The 27,384-nt window shown below is 37.1% G+C and overlaps 1 protein-coding gene across 13 annotated transcripts in view; it reads left to right on the forward strand.

Moving 5' to 3' along the window:
* kidins220b (kinase D-interacting substrate 220b) overlaps positions 1-27,384 on the forward strand; it is a 171,521-nt gene that overhangs the window by 92,201 nt on the left and 51,936 nt on the right. For all 13 annotated transcript variants that reach the window (XM_051924905.1, XM_051924908.1, XM_028796888.2 and 10 more), the window contains 2 exons: positions 20,572-20,750; positions 22,297-22,526. In XM_051924905.1, coding sequence (XP_051780865.1) covers positions 20,572-20,750; positions 22,297-22,526 — 409 coding nt within the window. The remainder of the gene's footprint in view (positions 1-20,571; positions 20,751-22,296; positions 22,527-27,384) is intronic.

A 27,384-nucleotide genomic window follows, 5' to 3' on the forward strand; every position in this document is an offset into this window, starting at 1 on the left:
TTTTCAATTACACCTGGTTCTGATGATTAATCACCTTTTGTTTGCAGTAATGCAATCTTTTCTATCTTTGATACTGTAGCGACTGACATGATAAAGTGTCACAAAAGTTTTACTTGAACAATCACTGACTTCCTAACCCCAAACACAACTTTATAGCACCCTCCCCAACGCCCCCACTTACCGCATCAATCAATACCCCGCTATCAGTCTTCCGTGCTGTACTCCGCCCTCCCTCATCCTGACCTAACAGTCACTTAAAACCAAAAAGCCGTCAACCTGGCTGGGACGCTACAATACTTTCCGATTTTACTGCTTTCATATTCTGTACCTTTCTCTTCATGTGTATCGCGCCATCGTTTGTTTGAGCCTTTCAAATTTCACTGCTTTCATAATCTCTTATCTGCCTTTTTTCTCTCCAGCACATTTGGGTCTCTATTCTCTGTATTGTCCTTATACGCTTTATATGTGCTGAGAGAACATGATCTGTGTGTACTACGTGCTTTTACACACAGGTTTTTTGGTGGGTGTGCTCTTATATGATATCTTTTGTAAGTAGGGCGTGTCTTGCAAGAATCTCATGCTCCACATCCCTGCGAGATGTCCCTGGGACAATCTCTTGGCACCAAGTCTCATGTTTACGGTCCCCGCGAGCCACTCCATGGCAAGTCTCTTTTGTCTCGTGGGTCTTTTAAATGTCTTCCGAGAACTTCCGAGAAGATCACTTATCGTAGCCTTGCTTTTGCTTTCCAGGATTTTTTTTTTTTATAATAGAGAGATGTCTTTTACTTTTGTATTCTTTTCTTCTTACATATCTGGAATATCATTGGTTGGTCTTTCAGTAGCAAACTGCTGTTTTCCTATTTACTTTGGACAAAATTTGTTTTATTAACTTTTATTAAATAAGTTTTTTTTCTTTCTGTATTCGACACTAGCATTTGGGGTGATATTTTATAAATGAAGGCATCATATAACATTTTTTTGTCTTTGTAAAACACATTTTTAAACATTTCTGTGTTATGACAGAATATTGTCTTTACAATATCTAATTTTAACTATTGCCTATTATATTGCACAATGTGCACAATGATAAATATTGTTGAAACAAAGCTGATCAGTAGGTATGTGGTCCTCATTGTAGTCTGATGAATTATACATCTCAATTTGAAAACATGGTACAAGTTCTCTGTTGTATGGTTAGTACAAGAAATGCTCTGAATATTAAAGTCTCCTCTTTTACAGAATATGATTTAGAAGCCTGTTGACATACAACCAATGTGAACAATCATTTTTTAAGTTCGGGCTATTCACAATATTCACCATTATGTTAGGAGTAAGAATGTCGTGACGACTTTTGTTCAATAACGTACTTTCTAATTTCATGCTTTATGAGCTTTTATTTTAAATTATTTGTAAACAATTATATGTATATGGACATGAAAAGTTAAATCTATCAAATTTGAAGCTTTAAAGAAAACGTATAGTCACCTCTTACTGTAACAGGGGTGCTGTTCCTGGTGTATTTCCCCATGCCCAGAAAAATGCTTAAAATCTGAGATAACTGAGGTTGTGCACTAATTTAATAAACTTACACATGCACATAGATAAACAACAAATAGCAAAAAAATATCTCTCTATTATAATAAAAAACGTCCTAGCACGAGACAATACTTTTTAGCCTGGGACGAGACGTGACTTTTTCAGAGAGATACTTTCACGTTCCGCAAGACGAGACTTTGTGCCAAGAGATTCAACCACGCCCGGGGCCAGAAATAAAAGACAAAGAGTAGATGACAAAGTAGAACATCGTAAAGAAGTCAGATCACAATATTATCAGAAAACATCATAGGCCACTGGGACTGCTGTCTAATCTCATCTGTCAACCAGTCCATCAGCATTGCAAATAAGAAAGAACTCGGAGGCTGTCACCTTACTACTTCTGCTGTAGTTGCCCAGCTATCTGGCAACTCTTCACTGCCACGCAGTGCCTGTCTTACCTCCTCCCTGAACTCAACCTTGTAGTCTTCCTTTTTTTTAACTTCCACCATTTGATCCTTGGCTCTGCCCTCACTCTCCTCCTTCTCTTCTTGATCTCCAATGTCATCCTACAGACCACCATCCTATGCTGCCTAACTACACTTTTCCCCTGCCATCACTTTGCAGTCTTCAGTCTCTTTCAGCTTGACCCTACTGCATAGGATATAATCTACCTGTGTGCATCTTCTGCCACTCTTGTACATCACTCTGTGTTCCTCCCTCTTCTTAAAATACAAATTCACCACAGCCATATCCATCCTTTTTGCAAAATCCACATTTATCTGACCTTCTTCATTCCTCTTCTTGACACCATACCTAACCATCACCTCCTCATCACCTCAATTCCTTTCACCAACATGTCCATTGAATCCACTCCAATCACCACTCTCTGTCCCTTGGGTACACTGTCCATCACTTTATCCAACTCACTCCAGAAATCTCATCCATCACACACCCAACTTGCGGGGCATATGCACTAACAACATTCATCATCACAACTTCAATTTCCAGCTTCATAATCATCACTCTGTCTGACGCTCTTTTCACCTTCAAAACACTCTTTGACATACTGTTCCTTCAGAATAACCTCTAATTCATTTCTCTTCCCATGCACACCTTGATAGAACAATTTGAATCCACCTCCGATCCACCTGGCCTTACTCCCCTTACATTTAGTCTCTTGCACGCACAATATATCAACTTTCCTTCTCTCCATCATATCAGCTAACTCTCTCCCCTTACCAATTATACTGTCAACATTCAAAGTTCCTACCCTCCATTTCACTCTTTACCTTCCTCCTCTCCTTCTGGCTCCGGGCACGTATCCCTCTCTTCTTCTCTTTCGGCCAACAGTAGCCCAATTTCCACCAGCACCCTGTTGGATAACAGTACTGGTGGCAGCTGTTGTTAATCCAGGCCTCGACTGATCTATTATGGAAATCTGTATTGTTGTCCACATATTTATCTGACAAAATTTTACACTGGGTGCCCTTCCTGATGTAACCTTCCCCATTTATCCTGGTTTGGGACCAGCACGAAAAAACAGATTGGTTTGTGCATCCCCTGTTTCTGGGTTTTTTATATATATTTATATATACAGTATACATATATATATATATATATATATATACACATACACACACAGTGTATTTAGTCAGCCACCAATTGTGCAAGTTCTCCCACTTAAAAAGATGAGAGAGGCCTGTAATTTTCATCATAGGTATACCTCAACTATGAGAGACAAAATGAGAAAAAAAATCCAGAAAATCACATTGTCTGATTTTAAAGAATTTATTTGCAAACATTGGGGGAAAATAAGTATTTGGTCACCTACAAACAAGCAAGATTTCTGGCTCTCACAGACCTGTAACTTCTTCTGTAAGAGGCTCCTCTGTCCTCCACTCGTTACCTGTATTAATGGCACCTGTTTGAACTCGTTATCTATATAAAAGACACCTGTCCACAACCTCAAAACAGTCGCAATCCAAACTCCACTATGGCCAAGACCAAAGAGCTGTCAAGGACACCAGAAACAAAATTGTAGACCTGCACCAGGCTGGGAAGACTGAATCTGCAATAGGTAAGCAGCTTGGTGTGAAGAAATCAACTGTGGGAGCAATTATTAGAAAATGGAAGACATACAAGACCACTGATAATCTCCCTCAATCTTGGGCTCCACAAAAGATCTCACCCCGTGGGGTCAAAATGATCACAAGAACGGTGAGCAAAAATCCAAGAACCACACGGGGGGACCTAGTGAATGACCTGCAGAGAGCTGGGACCAAAGTAACAAAGGCTACCATCAGTAACACACTACGCCGCCAGGGACTCAAATCCTGCAGTGCCAGACGTGTCCCCCTGCTTAAGCCAGTACATGTGCAGGCCCGTCTGAAGTTTGCTAGAGAGCATTTGGATGATCCAGAAGAGGATTGGGAGAATGTCATATGGTCAGATGAAAAAAACTCTACTCGTCGTGTTTGGAGGAGAAAGAATGCTGAGTTGCATCCAAAGAACACCATACCTACTGTAAAGCATGGGGGTGGAAACATCATGCTTTGGGGCTGTTTTTCTGCAAAGGGACCAGGACGACTGATCCGTGTAAAGGAAAAAATGAATGGGGCCATGTATCGTCAGATTTTGAGTGAAAACCTCCTTCCATCAGCAAGGGCATTGAAGATGAAACCTGGCTGGGTCTTTCAGCATGACAATGATCCCAAACACACCGCCCGGGTAACGAAGGAGTGGCTTTGTAAGAAGAATTTTGAGGTCCTGGAGTGGCCTAGCCACTCTCCAGATCTCAACCCCATAGAAAATCTTTGGAGGGAGTTGAAAGTCCGTGTTGCCCAGCCACAACCCCAAAACATCACTGCTCTAGAAGAGATCTGCATGGAGGAATGGGCCAAAATACCAGGAACAGTGTGTGACAACCTTGTGAAGACTTACAGAAAACGTTTGACCTCTGTCATTGCCAACAAAGGGTATATAACAAAGTATTGAGATGAACTTTTGTTATTGACCAAATACTTTTTTTCCACCATAATTTGCAAATAAATTCTTCAAAATCAGACAATGTGATTTTCTGGATTTTTTTTTCTCATTTTGTAATATTGATGAAAATTACAGGCCTCTGTCATCTTTTTAAGTGGGAGAACTTGCACAATTGGTGGCTGACTAAATACTTTCTTGCCCCACTGTGTGTGTGTGTGTGTATATATATATATATATATATATATATATATATATATTATATATATATATAATATAGAGTGGCTGGGGGCTAGACCCAGCCAGGATGCCTGGAAGGATCTGGAGTCAGACTATACGTCCCCCGGGCCACGAGGGGGCAACCGCCCTGGATAGTGTGGGGACCACGAGGACGGAGCGTGGAGGCTCAAGCCCATTGGGACCCGTGGCCACCGCCAGGGGGCACCCTGAGCCTCCTAGAGCCCGGGATATCTGCACTTCCGCCACACCTGGGCAGGTGGAGGAAGGACCTTCCAGGAACGCCCAGAGTGCTTCCGGGTGCTAGACATCAGCAAGCACCTGGAGCACATCCGAGTAAATATAAAAGGGGCCGCCTCCATGTAGTCGGGGAGCAGGAGTCGGGAGCTGGAGGTGGACGGCGCTCCAGCAACAGGGAGAAGAGAGGCAGCCCATGGACATTGAAGGCCTGTAGAAAGGTGTTGTGGTGCTGGACTGGGGTTTTGTGTGTGTGCAGGACTGGGGTTTTGGGACCTTTGTTTATTAAAGCGTGTGTGTTTTAAGAACTGCCGGTGTCCTTTGGTTTGTGTATATATAAAGTTTTTTTGTTTTTTTTGGCATTCTTTTCTGAGAAATGGATAGGTAAAAGGTTACATTCTTGTACAAAAATTGCAGTTCACGTATAGTAAATTTTATTTACAGGAAGAAAATTCAGAGCTACTCACATTAACTTCAGTATTTGAGAAATTTAAAAACAAACTCCAAATAATTTAAAAAATTTCTTATTTGCAGTCTAATCTCTCAGTTCTGCATATCTTTGTTTTACAGTAACTACATCAACAGTTTAGTTAACTATCCAGTCTTCTCCCATATTTCTCAGGTAGCAGATGAGTGGCTCTGGCAGAACTGCTGACTGTAGCACTGCAGTGTTCCATCACTTATTTTTGTCACTTAAAGAAATTCTCACTGCACACATTTTGATCATAAAGATTTGGGAATAGCTATATATTTTTACATTCAACTTCAAAATGAGACACTACTTATTGTGAGGATAATCTGGTATCTACTAACTCATGAATTTCCTGTTTGTGTGCAGTTAATTTGAATTTATGGCTAGCTGGCAACAATTGTGCTTTATGCTATGTTTCAAATAGTGTGAGATTTTTGAAATCCTGGCACCCCCCCCCCCCCCCCCCCCCCCCCCCCCCCCCCCCCCAAATACACAGTGCGCTGAATGAAGCAAGTAGCAAGAAGTTGTCCACTGCTGCCACAACTACAAGTTTGTAGGCTCACCATGTAATGTGTTTGATTGTTGATGCGGGGAACACTTAAAACCGGCCACTGACCTGGCCATGTGCTCACTTTTCTGTCATCTCTCCTCCAGAATGAACCTGCTTGGTGAAGTAGGCTGTCTGTTCATTTAAGTCTGAGGAAGGGAGTTAATGCAGGATGACTGATAACATCAGTGTTACTTGCTGTGTTTGTGCATACTGAAGTGACAGCTCCTGTTGAGATAAATGCTTTGAGAATTTTCCTGTCTTAATTATAATAAATCTGATTTTTTTCAGAAACCTGGACTGCCCTCCTGTGCAAGTCTGTGACCCACGCATCATAAGATAGAACTTTATTTGTTCCCAGAGGTTTTTACAAAAGCTCTTTAAGTAAATAAATACATACATAGGGAGAGAAGTAAGTAAATAAATAAATATACACACACGTTGGTCTGGACACATACCAGAATGGCTATGTAGCAAGAAAATTAAAAGAAAGAAAAGTTCTGACTTGGCTGTCACAGACCCAATGAGGCATTATGCAGATGTATTGCTGTTGGTATAAAGGAGCCCCAGTAATAATTGACACACTTCTGCTGAATAATTTATTGGCTGAAAGTACTCAGTGTGTCAGAGAAATGATGTGTAGCATTTTTCATAAAGGCACTTGGTTTTATTTTAATTCTCTCCTTTGCTACTACCTCCATGGGGTCCAGAGTGCATCCTATACTGTAACTGAGGTTGCCCTTTTAATTAGCTTGTTGATTTGGTGGGCCTCTCTTGAAGTGATGTTACCAGCCCAGCATACCACAGCATAGAAAAACACACTGACCATCACAGAGCATAAAAGATGTGAAGGATATCACTTCCCACATTAAAAGAATCCGGTCTCCTAAGGAAAAAGAGCCTGCTCTGCACTTTATCTGGTTCCTCTGTGTTCCGAGAGAAGTCCAACCTGTCATTAGTATGGACCCCCAAGTACTTGTAGGAGTGGACCACTCTACATCCACTCATTGAATAGTGACCTGACATAGAAGCTTTTTGGTGTGACAAAAGTAATTAAGCAATTCCTTGGTTTTGCTTATGTTAAGATGGAGACAATTCTCTTCGCACCAAGAAACAAACTTTTCCACCTGACTCCTGTAATATGTCTCATCCCCTTTATCAACATACCCTATAAGTGCAGAATTATCTGAGAATTTCTGAAAGTGACATGACCTGGTGTTATATTTGTAGTCGTAGGCATACAGAGTGAAGAGAAGTGGGGACAGGACTGTTTCTTGTGTTGCTCATATTCGTATCAGAAAAATAGTCCTCGAGTCTCACAAACTGTGGTCTGCCCAATAGGTAGTCAGTTATCCAGGACACCATAGGCTCATCCACCTGCATATCTCTGAATTTACCCCTTAAAAGGGATGACTGGATAGTATTGATGGCGCTGGAGAAATGAAAAAGTATGTAATCCTTACAGTGCTGCCAGCTTTGTCCAGGTGAGAATAAGCCTTGTGGAAGAGATAGATAATTGCATCCTCCACTCCAATCTTTGTCTGTTAGACAAACTGCAGTAGCTCCAGGTGGTCATCGACAAGAGGACTCCTATAGTCCAGGACCAGTCTCTCAAAGTTCTTCATGGTGTGACACAAGTGCCATGGGTCTATAGTCGTTGGGTAAAGAGGGGCCTGCCTTCCTTGGAACAACAACAATGCGGAATGTTTTGCACAGCAGTGGCACTTTCTGAAGCTTTAGGGACAAACTAAACAGGTGACAGAGGACACCACAAAGTTTGTCAGCGCAGGCCTTATGAACTCAAGGACTAACTCCATCTGGTCCCACAGCTTTTTCTATGAGTAGCTTCCTCCATTGTCTCTTTACATGGTTTTCAGTTATGGACATTCCACACTGATTATCAAAGGGGGACTTGTGACTTGCCATTGCAGTTGATGTGCTAGGTGTTGTTGAGGTAGTAGGGATGGTGTGGGGAGACTGGTCATTGTACGAAGGTTGCTGTGGAAGGGAAAATCTATTAAAAATTGATTCAAGGCATTAGCTTTGTCCACATCCCCTTCTAGCACCTGAGTCCTGAATTACTTAAGTCCCATAATTATACCCTGTCAATTCCAGACATCCTTTATGTTAATTACTAGACATTAAGCCCGTTACAATAACGGGCGCTAGAACAGTAGTCCATAAACATTAGTAGGAACAGTCTATATTAAATGACAAGGGACCTTTTACCTCATTAAATTTTTTCTGTAAAATGCCTGTAATTTTCTCTGACAGTAATACATACTGATGTAATGATGTGCTTGAAAATAAATCTACTTTTAAAAGTCATCGTATTGTAATATCCTGAAAATTTGTATATTTAGGAAAACCCCTTCAACAACTGACACTTTACACTTTACCGGGCCAAGCTTCTTAATCCCAAATCTGACATCCTCAGAGTGAACACTTGCACAACAACAAACACTAATCCCACCTCTTTGGGGAAGCTGGTCTCCGCGTCACGGTACCCGATTGGATTTTTCGTGTTTTATGTTTTAGGTCTTACCTCATTTACCAAAATCCCATTGGATCGGCTGCGCAATATTTTATAGCTCCCGCCCTCTCTGTCTTGTGTGACACGTCAGGCGGCCTTTGAAGCATCGCACCATGCCCCGCGCATGCGCACTTCACCAGAAGACATACACACACACACACGGACACTGGACGCACACAGGGGTTTTATTAAAGAGGATGAGATTGTTTTCTATTTTAGCTTTGTGAGCTCCCTTTCTATCACTCAGCTTTTTCTTTAGTACACAATGTCTTTCACAGCCTCTGAATGTTCACTTTTTCCTCATTCAGGAGACCTTTTAACTCCTTAGTAATCTAGGGCTCATTGTTTGGAAAGTAACGCACTGTCTTTGTGGGTACCACTCTATCAACCTCTGAATGTTCACTTTTTCCTCATTCAAGAGACCTTTTAACTCCTTAGTAATCTAGGGCTCATTGTTTGGAAAGTAACGCACTGTCTTTGTGGGTACCACTCTATCAACATGGAAATTAATATAGTCTGAGTTGCAGTGATAGAGTTCTTCAGTTTTGTCCCCATGTGACTCGCACATCATTTTCCACTCTTTCATTTGGGACCTGTCATTCAGAGACATTTCAACCTCCAGGCTGTACTTCCACACTATTCTGGTGGTACCAGGTTGTTGTCTAATAACATGCTGTTAGCTGGAAATATGATGAATCAGGTTGTGGTCAGATTTACCTAAAGAAGCCAGTAGATTATAGATTACACTTAAAGGCATTTTTAACATTTGAATACAGCAGGTCCAGCTTGTTATTTCCTTGAATGGAACCAGTCACAAACTGATAGAAATTTGTCATCGTTCCTTCCAAAGTCACATGGTTGGAGTCACCACATATCATAACTGCAGGGTTGGAGTGAGTCATCATTAAAAAGTGTTGGTGACAGGACGAATTGTGTCCATTGCTATCTCCCCAGTTGCGGAGTGAGAATTATAAACATTAATAAGGATGATGTAATTTATCACACTGGGCAAATAACATGGATGAATTATGAGAGCCAGAATTTGATTTTCTAAATTACATACTGTAGATTTAAGTGAAATTTTTTTTGTATACTTAGTTAATTTCTGAGGGGAAATTGTCTTTTCGCATGATCTTTGAGGGTCAGAGCACAGGGTCAGCCATTGTACGGCACCCCAAAGTGATTTTCAGGTTAAGGGCCTTGCTCAGTGTCGCAGCGGAGTAGAATATACTTCTTTTTAGTCCATTCCTCATTCACATAGATGACCAGTCCACCTCCTGTATTTTTTCCACACCACACTAGATTTATGTCTGCTCAAATAAGATGAAATCCATCCAGCTTTAAAATAGTGTCAGGTATACTAGGTTGAAGCCAGCTCCTCATAAAGCACAAAATGCCACTGTACTTATATGCTCCATGACCCGCTATATGTGCAGACAGTTCATCAGTCATATTTGACAGTGATCAAGCATGTCCCATTACAGTAAATGGTAGACCAGTTCTAAAACCGTTTTTCCTTGCTTTTTCTCTCACACCGGTACTTTGCACTCTTCAACAGCTCCTGCCATAAAATGTAACTGAGCTGCTTAGGCGCTCACAATCTCAGTGCAAGTAGCTGATTATGGGAGTATTTAATGCACTCAACTTTCATTATCTCACTCTTTTAGGTGTTGCAGGTAGATATAAGGCAGCCATCTGGTCCTCTTCGTGGCTGCATCCAAGTTCACAGCTCATTTGAAGTGCAGTCAAGACAAACCGGCGCCTGGGTTTGCGTGCATTGCAGTGATTCAATAAATTTAAGATCCATTTATCTGATTTCTAGTGGCTACTATCAATGACAAGCCTGAAGTCAGATCAGTTCTAATTTCAAATAGGACTAGTAACTAGAACTTAAGTTAAGTGGAAAAAAAAGAAATACAGTGAGAAATACTGAGCTTCTATAAAAAGGCTGCTGCTTGCACAGCGCCTGGACATTCTGTAAACACTTAGCACTTGAATTAAGTAATCCAGAAAATGAGAGCGACATCGAGCTGACATCAGTTTCATGAAATAATGACTTAATGGAATGTCAGCCTAGCAATGTACAATATCATAGAATTTTTTTTAGAATTCAAAAGTTGGAAAATAATTGTAGCTAATTTTCCCAGCAGTCCCCAAGTATTACATGCTTTCTCCCTTTTGTAATGCAAATCTGTTTCAGAAAACCACATCTTATGGTAATTTTTCATAACATGAGCACATAATTATCATTACTATAAATGGAAACAATTTTAAGCATTTCAAAACTCCAAAAAACACCCTTATATTTGCTTAAATAATACCAAAATATGTTACAATTGTCAGAATATTATCCCTTCATTAAGTACTGTTTAACAAATCTGTTTTAATCTACACTTTTATCACTTGATGTTTTACTTTCAAAGAAATGGCTGTTTAATCTTTTTTTGAGTTCTTCCAACTCTTTCATGATCATATTTGGATACATGATGGTTAAGATTACACAAGAAGACATGTTTGCAATTCTGTGATAAGTTGGTAGAACCATAGCCCATGAATGTAGCACCAGCCATGAGAATGACTGACTGTGTTTACATGTCACTACCATCCACCCCCACTGTACACACTCAGCCTGTTCCACAGGCAGCAGCAAGGTGTATTTGGAATGGCTGTGCAGAGTATCAGGTGCTCATGCTAGGAGAGTGTTTTTGAAAATATTCCCAGTATAGTTTTATTAACTGTGAAAATGTATCTGTACCATCAAAACCTTCATGGTGTTGTTTCTGTGTTGATCAGTTACACTGTAGTATTTCATGCCACTTCTTCTGACCAAGAGACATAATCCCACCCCATGAGATTAAGACTGAAACTGAACTAGACAAAGAACATCAAAGCCTAATTGTAAACTATTATAAAAGGAAGCACTAGTTTGAATGTTAATCAGACATTTGGCAATTAACCACAACAGAGATCTGTGAATGAGTATCCACAGTCTTGGACACCGGAATACATGTGCTGCTGGCACATAAATTGGTGCATTGATGATGTGTGACTTCTGGGACCATGCCATTAGCAGCGAGCCATTGCATCACAACAGTGGAGCCACAAAATGGCATCAACAATGATGATAATGTGATGTTTGTCAAAACATAATAATAAAAATAAGTAAGGTTTCAATCAAAAAGGTATATGCCAACAGTAATAATTTTGAATTCCTTGATGTTCACAACTTCTGTTTTTTACAGCCTATGCACTATGAATAAATTATGAAAAGCACAAATGGAGTGTTTTCAAGCAGCCTTTTTTAAATGCTCAACAGTGTTAGCAGTGCATTACTGTTTCAGTAGATTATTCCCAATTTTAGGTGCATAACAGCAAATAGCTTCCTTACCAGTTTTGTTTTTTGTTTGTTTGTTTTTTTATTTACAGATATTTTAAAGTAAATCCTAAAAAAATATCAGACACTGCAATTATGCTAATATAATTGAAATGTATTGGAAATTTTCTTCCTTTTTCAGTATCTGGAAATGATATAAAAATCAAATTAATATTTAACTTAAAAACTAGCTTTGAATCCATTGTGAGACCTAATTTTCTTTTTCAAAGATCTTTACCTTTTTTACCACAGCAAGTAACTAGAGTGGCTATTCTTTCCCTTGTTTAATTTAAAGATGTCCCTGATCATTCATCCTGTAATTGTAGAAGACAATCAGTGATTTGAGATTGTAGAGGTTATCTAGTGCTATAGATAGGTGCCTTTCCCTTATGTTTAGAAACAATCTGGTCAAAAGTAGGCATGTATAAAGTAAGAATAACAAAGGGTCTAGAATTGATCAATGGGGCATTTGTAACATGCAGAAGCAAAGACAAAGAATTATCTGTTCTGGTTGTTGTGATTTATTACTCCTGAAAATCCAGCAAACTGAGCAATTTGTGTCACTAATTCTTGTCAAAGTAACAGAAAATTCTTAACCAAGCTATTCTATCTAACATAATCAGCAGCTGACCCAGCATTTTTGTACATAAAAAGATGTAAGAAGTGGACCAACAGCCTTACGATTTATAGTCTTCATCTTATCCATTGGGACACTCAGCCTAGGCTTATATCTAAAATCAGAAAATTGAGTCATGGATATATTTTGAAATGACCAGATATGTGGAAAACATCTTAAATATCAGGCTTGATGTTTAGCTGTTTAGAAAATTTCAAAATACTCCATGTACTGTACTTGTAAATGATTATTTGTGTTCAGGAATTTTTGAGCTGTTACATTTTAATTCTGGTTGTATCAAAAGATTGTTTTTGTAGTTCTGCTGCATCTGCAGCAAGTTTTGTTCTCTTTTATGTACTGAGAGCAGTTTGCATGATCAAGCCTAACATAAACATATGTATTGCTATTATGCACATTTAATAATTTCTGCATTCACGAGTTTCAAGTATACATTCAGAGAAAAGTCAAGCAAAATGACACCTTTTATTGGCTAACTAAAAAGATTACAATATGCAAGCTTTCGGGGTAACTCAGGCCCCTTCTTCGGGCAAGTGTACATTCAAAATTATTGCAGTTTTTCTTTTTATTAATTTGCTAATTACTAGCTTTTATTCTGTGTAATTCTGATTTTACTTTTTTATTTCTGTAACACCATTTAATCTAGCATCCTTAGGTTTACAACTCAGGATCTATGACACAAAACTTTGCCAAGTTGTGGGGATTTTATGAAACCTAACCTAGTTTAGTCACTTAATCTGCTGTGGTATGAAATTAATCTGGTAATAACATTAACAGTCTTTTACTGATTAGCTTTTTAAAGTACATTTTATAGAGGATTGGTATTAATTTTGTTGTATTTCTTAAAGCTGCCCTAAATGCAGCAGTCACGAGTTTATAAAGCAAAAATTTTTTAAGAATTCCAATTAAAATGGCTGGTGTTCTGGAAGTTCAAACATTCAGTGTTTAATATCTCACCTCTAAGAGAAAAGTGGATTTAAAGGATTTTTTTTTAAAATTTTGCCTCAGTGGGTAAAGTCAGATCATTTTCTCCATATAAAGACTTCACTACAACTTCTGTAAGACTTACTGTATTTTGCAATATTCTCAGTCCCAAGAGAACAATTCACTTCTCAGTTCTTTGTTAAAATACGGGTTTTAAAATAATTTGTGAAATCATTTAACTTTTAACTAATGACATTTGAAATTAATACTCAAAAGCAATTTTAGCTAATTAGTTACACTCTTTTCTAAGGCATTGAAACATTAAGATGACACACAATTCATTCAGGATTAGTTTAATTGGCACAATTATTGTAATTTACTTGCAATTATTCTTTGAGATAAAAGCTTTTGTATACTGCAGTTACATTATTTTCCTTCTTCTTTGCTGTAATAAGCTGTGAATGACTACTTGCAAATCAGAGAAAACAATTATATTTTTTCACTGCTTTCTAACTTAAAACCTGACATCAGGATTTCTTTTTTATAAGCAAAATGAAGACATTTCATTGTGTGTCTGATGTTGTCATGGAAACATGAATACTTATCAAAGTATTTTTCTTAAAATGAAAAGATTTTAGACTTCAATTTAGAAAACAGGTTAGAACTCTTTGAAGCAGATGCATTCTTTCCCTAAGGTTGTCAAAATACTCTAAGACAGGGTTATAAACCTTGAAGCAAAAAGAGGCATTTTTGCTAAAATTACTTTTTATTTATTACATTGTTAACTCTTAGAAACTAAGTAATAGTGGGTTTAGTGCTTTTCTGGAGTTAAAAGGCAGACACAACACCTGGTCTTTCAGGAGGTCAAACATTTACACAAATAAAACGGGAAAATTACTAACTATTGCGTCAAATTACATTTTTTCTGTTTTATAATTTTACCAATAAAGCATGATTTAAATTTAACAATAATGAAACTTTTCTATTTTTCTTTGTTAAATGATTCTAAGGTAGAAAGTTAAATACATCATTTAGGAGAAAAAGTATTATAACTTTAAAATAGTATTTTGTATCTAAGTTGTGTGCAATTAGAATCTTACATTTTTAGTATGCATGCAAATTTAATTTTGGAAATTTTCAGTATATTAATCTAGTAGTTCTTGATAGCTGTTTAAGCAATATGAAACCACTTTGTCAATTTTACATTTTTTCTGTTTATAATATACACCTTCTCAAATTTTTTACTTGTATAACACTCATTGTTTGTGGTCACTGAATTATAAAGCATTTAGTTGAAGACAGAAATTAGTTCCTGATTGAAAGAATAATTTCATTTTAAATCTGTTTGCTGTGAGTTAAAAATAGAGATCTTCAAAATAATATAAGGTATAGAACACTCCATGTCTTACAGATGTGCAATTAATATAGTTTGTCAGAATTTAATAAGATTTAGTTTAGATATTGAAAACCAAACTGTATTCTTTGAAAATAAAAATGGACAAGTCAGTATAAGCTTTAATATGTTAAATGTGAACAGATATATATTGGCTCAGATATAAGTGTATAAGACTGCGTAACATTACATTTTAGTTTTCTGATTTTCTTCATTATGTAAATATTCCCCAAAAAAAAAGCACTGCGTACGCTATGCAGTGACTGCATATGTTACATTAAACAATGTAGTGTTATTTTTACTGTCAAGCATGTAGAAAGGTTTTGATATGAAGTAGTTATTATTTTATGTAGTGACATTCACACTTTTCATAAAATGCTTTACGTATCAAACTGCATTTTCAGGGTAACACTGAAATCCAAAGAATAATATTTAACTTATGAAAAATAATGTACCAGATAAGCTGAAATAGTCAACACAATCTATGTAGAGCTTGCAAATCCTCTTTAATAAAATCCCTGTGTGTGTCCAGGTGTCCATGTGTGTGTGTGTCTTCTGGTGAAGTGCGCATGCGCGGGGCACGGTGCGATGCGCGATATTACTGTCAGAGAAAGTTACAGGCGTTTTACGGAAATACAAACCAGTATTACTGCGAGAGGAAATTAAAGGTACACAATACAGTGACTCTCATTACAGCCACATACAAGCCAGTATTACTGTCAGAGGAGATTAAAGGCATATTACTGACGCGCACGCCTGTATTACCGCCAGAGAAAATTAAAGGTATATTATGGACATACAAGCCAGCGGACACACAAGACAGTATTACTGTCACAGAAAATTAAAGACACACAATACACGGCGGCAGCACATGAAGAACAGTCAGCTCAGCAAGTAAACATCAACAAAAGAAAGGCTGAAAGAAAGAAAAATATGACAAACAAAAAGAATGAGGTCAAAGTCCCTTGCCATTTAATATAGACTGTTCCTACTAATGTTTATGCACTACTGTTCTAGCGCCCGTTATTGTAACGGGCTAAATGACTAGTATATAATAAGTTTCTCACTACCAAATGATTCTCATGTTTTTCTAAACTCTTTTAATTTGTTCACCCAACTGAAGGCACCCAGACTTGTTATGTAGCACAGAAGTGTGTAATTGAAAAGCAAGTGATAAAATGCAAAAAAAAAAAAAAAAAAAGTTAAAATGCCTTGCTAGATGAGACATTTCAGAGGATCATTAGTACATATAAACCTTGAAGAAAAAACAGAAAATCCAAAGACATTTTATTGAGTAAGCCTCTAATATTTTTCATTCCCTAAAATTTAAATCTTGCCTGTATGTGTATGTAATTTTGCAAACAAAGTGATAGGAGGTAGCTTAATCATTTCATTCCATAATTTCATGGAATTCCATTCATGCCCTCCATAACGTAATTTGGATAGGGTATAGGAACTAAAAATACCATTTTTTAATGATGCTATATTTAAACTTTAAAAAAATTAAATGTCAGGAGTTCTGCAATATTATATTCACTGTGCTCTTTCCAGAGTATTCTTCACAATCAAAATTAAATATTCACAGATGTTTTTATTTAATTTTACACATTATTTGTATTTTTCTAGTATTACACAGTACAGTAGCACAATGGATAGTGCTGTTCCTTTAATGATCCAGTGCTTCGGGCTTAAACACCCTTTACTACCACCTGTGTGTGTTTACTTTTCCTCACAGTATATTTTTCCAAAATAGAGAAAGTTAGCTTTATTGGCCGTTCCAAAGTGAACCTATGTAAATGTGCAATGGACTGGATACCCTACCCAAAATTTCTCCTTGCACCTAGTTTTGATGAGATGGATTCTTCCTCCACCAGTGATACTGAACCAAATTGCATAGGATTGAAAATGTTGTGTGATATTCATAAGTCCAAACATTATATTAAAGTTCTGAGTTGCACTTTGGAGAAATATTAAAATTATTGTGAAATTTGTCTTTTGAGGAAGTGGAATCCTGGTGGAATGGGGTTGGAAGGTGCTGTCTTGCATAAATGGTACCATCCTGTAATTACAGTGGGTGCTTCATGTAAGCTCCAGTGCTTGTAAAGAGGAAACAAATGAGACCCTTTCTGTTTTTATTAAAAACAGAAGATTAAGTGAATAGAAATGTGATGGAATGGGTTTTGAGGACAATGTTAGATTAACTTCATTCTTTAATGTGTACTGAAACTTGTATGAATGCTCCAGTCTCCCAATGGTACAAATTGCTATATCTCAATAGCAAAAGCAATGTGTGCATGAATGTAGCTACCATTCCATAGCTCTTAAAATCAATGGCATTTCCCCATCTCTAGCTATTCAGGCAACAGAGTTTTGCTTGAAAATACACAGTCACAGGGTTTATTTTGTATTAACAGTGTTTTTTGGTAAATTCAGCAGTTGGTTGTAAACAGAATGAATACTAAGAGAAAGCCAGCACTACTAGAGAAAACACTTTGCTACCTTAAAAAGTGGTGGTTGAAAACTCCACATAATCGAGTTCAGACAGTCCATGACTAGCATAATAATATATATATATATCAAATAATAATTTAACACTTGAGATTTAGATGAGGGAATCTTTTAAACTTTGTTTGAAGTCTGCAGAAGGACCAAAGAATGGCATGCATTTGTGTGTCAGGTCTACTGCATATATGTTTTGAAAGGATAAATACTGTGAATAGTTACGCACCTCATACTTGGACCCAACACAAATGTCAAGGTTTTCCTGTCTGCAAGATGGAGAGACAATCGCATTAGTCTGTAGATACATTCTCCAACTGCATGGTACCCAGCCAGGGTTAAAAGGTTATCCTCATTTATGTTCAGTGCTTTACTCAGTTGCAGAGGAGACATCACCCAATTGAAAAGTCAGGTGAGTACATCTGTGTCTAGCCAGTATTTTTCAGCCCCCTCCCACTCCTTGCCTGCCAGGGTATGTCCCAAGATCTACTTTTTGCTGCCAAGCACCATCACTTATTAATAACATTTAGGAGACTACTTGAACTTTAGTGTCGTCTGGGTGCACATTCTGGTAGCTCTCCCTGCACTTTTTCCACAATTTGTAATTCTCACCTTTACTTAATATTTATATAAAAAATGTGCTGCTTATCATCAGGAAATGGAAAGATGATCTCTGCATCAAGGAGGTTTCACATGGAAGTCTCCAGTCCCATAAAGAAGATCATCAAATATGAACATTCTCTTTGATAATTTGAAGCAGTTTGTGAAGTGGGTCAACCAGCTCTTTGTAATGCATGAATCCTTGCAGCATAGTTTTCAGGTTGAGCTTGGCCTCCACATCAAAACAACATGGCACAAGTTAAAACTAAACAGAAGAAAACCTCACTGGAGTATAAAAACACTGACAGAAATGCTTGGATGATGTAACAAGCACCATAATAAGATGCACTGGAAAGTAGGGTGGCATAATTAAATTTAGAAACAACAGAAAGTCTTAGGAATTTAAGAAAATTCTGAAAATGACAATGTAATTGAATATGTGAATAACCTTTGGCCAGTATCATTTCCTAACTTGCGTGATCATTCGCCTATAGTTGAGAGGTGTCATATGGTGTAAATGGCTAATTGTAACTCATCCTCGTAAAGGTCATTAATATTAATGTTTCCCAGCTTTACCAATCACTTTTGCCTCTTGAATGGTCCTTTACTTCATATGTTTTGGAATTATTCCAGTCTTTGCTTTTTCATGGCTGTTGCCTGTTGAACTTCAATAAAAATGCAATTAAAAAAAAAAATGATTAATGTGTTTGAAAGAAGTAAATACAATTACATTTACCAAATAACAATTACATTTACCAAATAACAATGCCATTGCAGACTTCCTGTGCAGTGTTTAAATAGTCCAAAGAAGCAATCTCTAGCAAACACTGAAAAATACAATATGCCTGTTTTAATGTCTACTATGTTACAGATGTAAGTGTTCTGTTTTGATGAGGTAATATGTTAGCATAAGACCCTCACTTTTAGTGTATGACTTCCAAAAACTAACACATGAGAGGAAACTTAAATGAATAATAACATTTGGATTAATTAAATATATTTAACTTACATTAAGAATTTAAACCTTAATCATATTATTTTAGTGCATCTCAGTCAAATTCAGCAGTATTGACTTGCAAAGTGAGAAGTCTCTTCGTTTTAATGTTTTGGTCTACTATGTTCTACAAAAGTAAATGTGCATTGCTGTTTAGCTTTGATGGTTTTATAAACATACTAAGTATAATCTGAAAGTGTGTTTATAGATTGTTCAGAATGCAGGGCTGTCTCAGAATCAAGTATTACATTCACTAGTTATAATGCAAAAGTAAAAGAATTTTATTCTCTGAATTAATTGTGCTGTGCGGGAAGCCTGAATAAGAATAAAAAGGATAAATTGAGCTAAATTTTAAATCAATCAGTAGTCCAAAAAATAAAAGAGGGGAATTTAGTTTGCCATTTAAAAGTGGGTATACATGCTTTAACTGAATGGCCTAAGTAGTAAGCTAATGAAGATATACTATATATTTCAGAATGTATTTTTCTACAGCCTGAACAATGTCAAAAATATTAAATACTGAAAAATGTTACAATACTGATATGAGGATGGAATTGTTGTTTGTTAACTATTTATTGATCTTCAGTAATAAACAAAATTTTTCTCTTGGAGAAAAAATACACATCTTATTGTTTACTTTTACATGCAGCTTTTTAAGTTCTATATGTTGCTTGCATCTCTTTGAATGAAACACTTGACATTGTGAAGTAAATGGCTGGACCCGTATAGTTTCCCTGGCTGCAAAAGGGATTAAGTTTTAGTACAATGTGTACAGGTTCGAGTCCAAAGTAGAACTGCTCAGGTATGGAGGATGAGGGGCTTTTATAGTCGGTTCCCAGGAAGTAATGTCGTCCTGGGCTGGGACAGGCAGTATTTCTCATATTTGGTCTGCAGAGAGAAAGAGAGAGGTTTAGCGCAACCCGCCACCCCCTGGCCTGCCGTGGAATTACCGTTTTCTGGTCCCTTTGGTTGACTCCCAAGTGCACGTGTGTGACAACATACTGCACTCTTTCTTTGGTTAATGTTTTGCAGGTTTACATTTTATATTTATTTTATATACTCTAATACATTATTTAACTTTATTAGAACTACCAGATTTTAAAATAGGGCGGCATGGTGGCGCAGTGGGTAGCGCTGCTGCCTCGCAGTTGAGAGACCTGGGGACCTGGGTTCGATTCCCGGGTCCTCCCTGCATGGAGTTTGCATGTTCTCCCCGTGTCTGCGTGGGTTTCCTCTGGGCGCTCCGGTTTCCTCCCACAGTCCAAAGACATACAGGTTTGGTGGATTGGCGATTCTAAATTGGCCGTAGTGTGTGCTTGGTGTGTGGGTGTGTTTGTGTGTGTCCTGCGGTGGGTTGGCACCCTGCCCGGGATTGGTTCCTGCCTTGTGCCCTGTGTTGGCTGGGATTGGCTCCAGCAGACCCCCGTGACCCTGTGTTCGGATTCAGTGGGTTGGAAAATGGATGGATGGATTTTAAAATATAATGTGACTGTCCAAGTTGATATGTAAAATAAGAACATGAGTGGTAGTCAACTTTTTCTGCTTAATGTATTGTTGCTTAATTATTATGACCTGTTTGACAAATTTTCTCATTTATTTTTTATTTTTAGGATATCAAAGAACATCCCAACCACGAAAGATGTCGAACCTCTACTAGAAATTGATGGTGACATTCGTAGCTTTGAAGTGTTTTTGTCTTCACGAACACCAGTTCTCTCAGCACGAGACATAAAAGTATTTTTGCCATGCACAGTCAATCTGGACCCCAAACTAAGAGAGATTATTGCAGGTAATAAACATTTTTAAAGGAACTGTTTTTAAAAATTAAATGCATTTATGTACATGTTTCTGGTGTCAAGTAAAATATTCAGCCACTTGACCAATTCATTAATTTTACTTAATAACATTCATTCCCTTTGATGTTTTTATTTCAAAGAACTGAAACTTAAAATTATTTCCTTAATATGACATTACCTTACAATTGGCCTGCATGAGTAAATCAATAAAATAACTGCCATTTTCTGAATAAAAACCCATAGTCAAGGGGGGGGGGTTTGTTATTCAGGTTGTGAATCTAAAGAAAAGGTGTGAAAATTAAGATTAAAGAGCATTCAAAGAGGTTAGAAACAAAACAAATGTAATCATTAAGAATGGGAACAAAACAATATACAAATGTTTAAATATTCCAGTAGGCACTGTTTGTTAATTTATTAGAAGGTGCAACCTGCAATCAGGCCATGCAGACACTGCCTAGGAAAGATCATCTCCTGAAAGCTTTGGGTAAACAAGAATAAGATGTTTGAGAGAAGTCAACAATCACTTAAAAGAAAATTCAGATTTCATCTTCATATAACACTAGGCTTGTAAGGGAGGGTGGCACAAAAAAGCCATTACTGTAAAAGACTCCTCACAACGAGGTCATTCTCATGCTTTTTGAAAAAATTCAGATGTGCTGTCACATGAATCGTTTACATACAGTAATGTCTTTTTTTAGATGTGATAAACCGAGAGGATCAACCTAGAGGATCTCTATAAATTCGGCCAAGAAGAATAGGGAAGAATAACTCCTCAACAATGTACAAAACTGGTACATACTTGCCCCAAAAGAATTAAGGCTGTTAGTGCAGCAAAAGGGTTCTTGACAAAACATTAATGTGTAGGGCTTGAATACTTGTACAAACACTAAATTTAGAGTTTTTCTTCTTCAGTTAAATATGTACAGAAAGTGATTTATTTTGACTTTCGAAATGTATTGTTACAGCATAAGGGAGCACAGTAAAAGTGACGAATGCATAAATATGGGTTCCATATCTTTTGTCATTCAGAAAATATGATGACTTTCACTTGGATTGAATACTTTTGCACACCACTGTAAGTGAAATGGGTTATGGTTTAAACAATAACACAGGGACAGGTTTGAGAACTTAAGCGTAGATTTTGTACAAATATTACAAAGTTTTTCTTCACATGAAGACCCATAGATACATGGAGTAAACTACTGAGTACCTAATATGAAGAGTAGAGCTTTAGTGCCCTACACATTTTGATTTGATATTATTTTAGAGAATCTAGTGAATAGGATGAAAGAGTTTGTTGGATTGAATTGCCTGCTCTTTTCATAAATTGTTCTAATGTTCTAAATGTCATTGCTTCTTCAGATTAAATTAACTTTAAAAAATGAGAGTAAATACTGTTGAAGATCATTGTTGAGTAGTTGAAGAAGTTTTTGCTAAGACATTTTTCCTTTTTATAATAAATACAGTTGGATATAATAAGTTTTTCTCCTACCCCTTAGGTCCAAAATTAATATTAAGATATTTTTCTTTTTTCTTTAGATGTTCGTGCTGCCAGAGAACAGATGAATATTGGTGGGATTGCGTATCCTACACTACCTCTTCAAGATGGCCCTGCCCGAGCTGCATCTGTGTTCAGCCAGCCATCTTCTGCATGTTCTCCCACTAATTCTTTCAGTGGCCCATTTAATCCTGCTGGAGTTGTGTCTCCTCAAGTCCACAGCAGTTATTATAGTGGCATGACAGGTCCTCAGCACCCTTTTTACAACAGGGTAAGAACCATATACCTAACAGTATATATTTCCTTTGCTGCTGACTTTCAGTGTTTGTGGTTTCCTGTACTACGTTCTAATGGTCACAAATCACAGTAATCACTTCAGTACTTCGAACAGCAACATTACCTAAGTGTTATGTTTTGTAACTTGCATTACAATGCCTGAGCTAAATACAATGTCTTTTAAAGTTGTTGAATCTATCATTTTAATTACAAAGATAATTATGTACAGGTGTTGCTTGCTGAACAGTCTTCTTAACATTTTTTTGCCTTTTCTTTTACTTCCTGTATGTTAATATCATTCTTCTTGAATTGTAAGACAGTTTCTGCAAAGGTTTCAAGTTTCATTTCACAAATAATAACTTATATGACATGTCATTTGGCATATCTTTGTTCACTGTATTTATCTTGTTGTCTTCGTTGATTTTGTTCCTAAGAGAAGTAGCTGGAAAACTGAAGCTTCATTTTTTCATAACTAAGGCAACTTGTTTCTAAAACCCTAGCTGTGCCTTTTAGAACTTTTGTATTCTTTGAAGGCAGAAGTCGCTTAAGTTTTTGTATTTTTTGATACATTTAGTTTCTTCATGTTCTCTCAAGAACTATTTTTTCGCTTTATATTATCAGATGTGCACGTAATGCAGTATTTTTAGGAAACATTACAAACCAGCCTACCTGGGATTTTCATTACTGGCAGTTAAACACCTTGTTTAAGAGAGGCCGGTCAGGGGAGAACAGCTGGTTGGTAACGAACATGTCTAAAAAGCACATTACTTCAGACTTGAAATACACAGATTATAGTAGCAGGAGTCCATATCAAATTTCACTCCTGATAGCTAAGAAATTAAATATCCTGCTAGTGTAGGTACTTAATCATCAAAACTGAATGATAAATGATTGATAAGATGTCACCTTATCTGACAGTTATTTCCATTTTGAAATGCAGATAGTAGGCTTAGAAATTGGTATAACTTAGTTTCAGTAATACAGGCTGGTGGTATTAGTGCAGTGATGTGGGTAGTGTTTTCTAGACAAACATTATGCATCCTAATACAATCTGAGTGTTATTTAAATGCCAAAGTGTGCCTAAGCATTGTTTTTGTCTGTTTAATATCTCATTCTGGCCACAATTTACCATTTTTCAAAAGGATACTTCACAGACGATAATGTGCCATGTTAATAAGCACTCACAATCTCTAGATTGTTCCACAAACATGTCCCTCAATATTAATCCACTTGTTCACCATTGAAATTAGGTGAAATGGAACTGAAAAACCTGCAGGAACTATGTGATGTTATCACATCAGCATGGACCAAAATCCCAATGGGATTTTTTCAGAAAGGGCTAAATCTATATTTAGATAAATATAAGCAGTTCTAGAAGTAAAAGAGGGATCCCACCAAGTCATGAAAAAAATATTTTTCCTCTTCCTGATTTCCTTTTATTGAAGAAATATTTTCCCACCTTCCTTATTTCCTTTATTATTGCAGAGACAAATGAGGATGACAAATGTAGTACAACAGGCATTCAGTTGACAGGCTGCTTGTTAACACAATCAAAATTGGCACAGAAAGCATTAAGTTTATTAGGAAGGGAGAATTCGGATGAAGTTGGATTAGGTTTTACTTTGTAGTCCATAAATATATCGAATTCCTGCCAAAGTTTGTGTGAATTATTAAAGATGCTATATTCCATCTCAAGTTTACTGCCAAACTGATGCTGAGCCACTTTGATTGCTTTTCTGAATTGGTGTTTGCATTTCTTATATGTTTCCATATCACCGTTTCAAAATGCATTGCTATGTGTCTCCAGTAAATTCCAGATATCAGTGGTTATCCATGGCTTCTTACTAAGGAATACATAGATAGCCCCTACAGTATTTCTTGTACCTCTTTAGTTAAGCACTGCACCACTTTTCTGTCTGGTTCCTCACATTTTAGTCATTTCAGTCTGTGCATGTAAGCCAGCAGCAACAGTAGTATGAGTAATCAGTCTGCCCGTGACTGAGGCACAGTTACGTGCAGTAATGGTCTTTTATTGGGGTGTAGCAATGATCTAGAGTATTGGTACGCTTCATGTAGCACCTACTGGCTCCATGTGAAAATGTAATAGGCCACTTAATAGTAATAGTCTTCTTAATAACTGGTCATTCCACCTTTAGCTGTAGTTCAAGTAAATTAATTTGACTTCAGCCCAGACATTGATGAGTGGACATTTTTTTTTTAAAGAATTTGTTTAGCTAGAGCAAAATTCATGATTCTTTCAATTATAACATGTCATCCAAGTCCTAAGGTAGCAAAACATCCCTATACTATTGCACTACCACCTCCACCTTTGACTTATGAGATAATGTTCTTGCTGTGAAAGCAAAGTAATGGGAGAAATGTTATCCAGAAATCTTTAATATTGTATCATCTGTCCATAGCTATCAAAAGTTTTTGGTGATCATGCTGGTACTTTCTGGCAAATGGTAAACACTGTATTCTATAATGCTACTTTTAATTAAACCCATTTTCATCCAGTGTCTGATTACGGAGGCATGAAAACTGAACATCTTTCATATGGGAACAGAAGTTCTTTGTATTTTTGTTAGGATTGTTTGTGACTTCCTGTATGCTAATCCATTGAAGCAGCTGTGGCAAGTTAGCTGTTCCAAGTGTTTTCCATTTGGAGATTATGGTTCTCACTGTGGTTTGTTTAAATCTCAGCACCATGAGTTTAGAAAAGGCTTTGTATCCCTGTCCAGACTGGTAGGTGTCAACCTCTTTTTTCTAATCTGTTCAGGAATTTCTTTTAATTTTGGCATTATGTGCTTTTTGAATCATTATGGTGTCAACTTGACTCTGATTGTATGGGTCAAATTAATTGAGGCTTATACTGAGCGGAGATTATGGTTATCATGATTGTGGTATTCAATGAACACTTTAATTGGGTTAACTTAGTTAGGAGGCAGTTACTTTTTTACACTGTGCAAGTTAGTACTAGATAATTTTGTTCATTAGATAAATGAAATAAGTTCACTCAGGTGCCCTTTACTGAATATTAGATCCTGGCTGAAGATCTGAAAACATTCAGTGTCAAAAACGTGCAAAATTAGAGAAAGTATTTTAAGGCGACTGTGCTGCTGTATTATCCAGTGTTTTTACCATCAAATCATATGTGCAGTTGTTTTTTATATGATTAATTGAATTTAATGTTTCTTAGTTGCCTCATGAACTTTTACACCTGCAGATGATGTTATTAACAATAAAGATATGTCTCTTTGATAGGCTCAAAAAAATTACTTGATATAAATCAATTTTTATTGTTGCAAAATGGGTAAAATACAACTTCTTGAAGGAAATCTTAGAACCTAAAACTGCAATAGATATCAAATATCTATGTTCTAAAGAAGCATAAGGCATAAAAAACAACAATTTAAATAACTGTGATCATTCATTAAACATCATTAGTTTGAGTATTCTAGGATTAGGAATATAAATTGAAAAAAAGAAAGACTTCTGACATCTTAGCTCAATGATATCATTTAATATATAAACTTGTACAGGTCTCTGCTGCTCATGTTGTAAAGGGGGGGGTGGACTGGAAGCACGCTAAGGAGATGCGGACGGATCAGCTGCTGGCTTGCTGCTGCCAAGCTGCATGTTCTGCTTGTCGCGCTGCACATCGATCATTTAAAAGCCTGTACAGCAGCTGTCCTTTTGTCTCACTGCTTTGTCTCACGGGATGTTAAAAGTGTATCTCGCGGGATGTCAAAGTTTCTTCCAGGATAATACAGTGCCTGTGAAGTTTAGACAAAAAATTGGTGTGGGTATGCCATGTGGCATCAAGTATGCAGAGGAAATGACACACGTTTGGGTGATTGGGGACTGCACTGCTAAGCAATAAAACACATTCAACAAGCTTTGTCCTCCCTGAAGCAATACGATAACACCAGCACAACAGTTCAAAAGTATTGTGTGGCACTGCTCAAACTGTGCTGGTGCACAACCATGCAGTTAAAAGGGACCCTAGATTATAGCATTTCAACATTGCGTTCTGGAGGTTAATAGAATGTCACTGCTTATGGTTAGGAAAAGCAACTTCATTCTTGCTAAGTGCCCTTATTGCAATAGTAGTTCAGTAAATTGATCTGATTACATCGTGAACACCAGACCCTTCTGCAAATTATCTCTTTATGTTGGCAAAAACATATTATGTTTTATGTACATACACTCACACTTTATGAAAACCTGAATGTAGCGCCTTGGTCGGTTGATTGTCTTCCAGCACAGTGGGCATAATGAAGTGAAGGTTGGCTAAGATAATTCTAACCTGTTGGCCAGAGAAGTGAAAACAGGTAGGCTATGTAAACTGACGAATAACCAAAAAAGTTCTTCTTCAGTGCAAATATACAGCAAAAGGGAACTATCATAGAGTCTATATAGTCCAGCAACTAATGTACAAAGTAAAAACTAATCCAATCTCATCTGAATTCTCCCTTCCCAAAAAACTTGATGCTTTCTATATTATGATTGCGTTAGCAAACAGCCTGCCATTTAAATGCCTGTAGCACCACATTACTTATCCTTATTTGTCTCAGCAATAATAAAAGAAATCAGGAAGGGGGAAAATATTTCTGCAGTAATAAAGGAAATCAGGAAATGGAAAAATGTTTTTTTCCACGACTCTGTAGGATCCCTTTTGTGCCTTTAAAACGGCATATATTTATCTAAATATAGATTTAGCCCTTTCTGAAAACTCTGCTATGAGTACCATGCATGTGGTGGCGCACCACTGAGACAAAATAAAGAATGTGATGATGCAAGCTGGCTCTAGAAATGAGGACCCACAGAAAGAGTAATAGGTGGGGGTATGA

Source organism: Erpetoichthys calabaricus, chromosome 3 (genome assembly GCF_900747795.2).
Source record: "Erpetoichthys calabaricus chromosome 3, fErpCal1.3, whole genome shotgun sequence".
Classification (NCBI taxonomy): domain Eukaryota; kingdom Metazoa; phylum Chordata; class Cladistia; order Polypteriformes; family Polypteridae; genus Erpetoichthys; species Erpetoichthys calabaricus.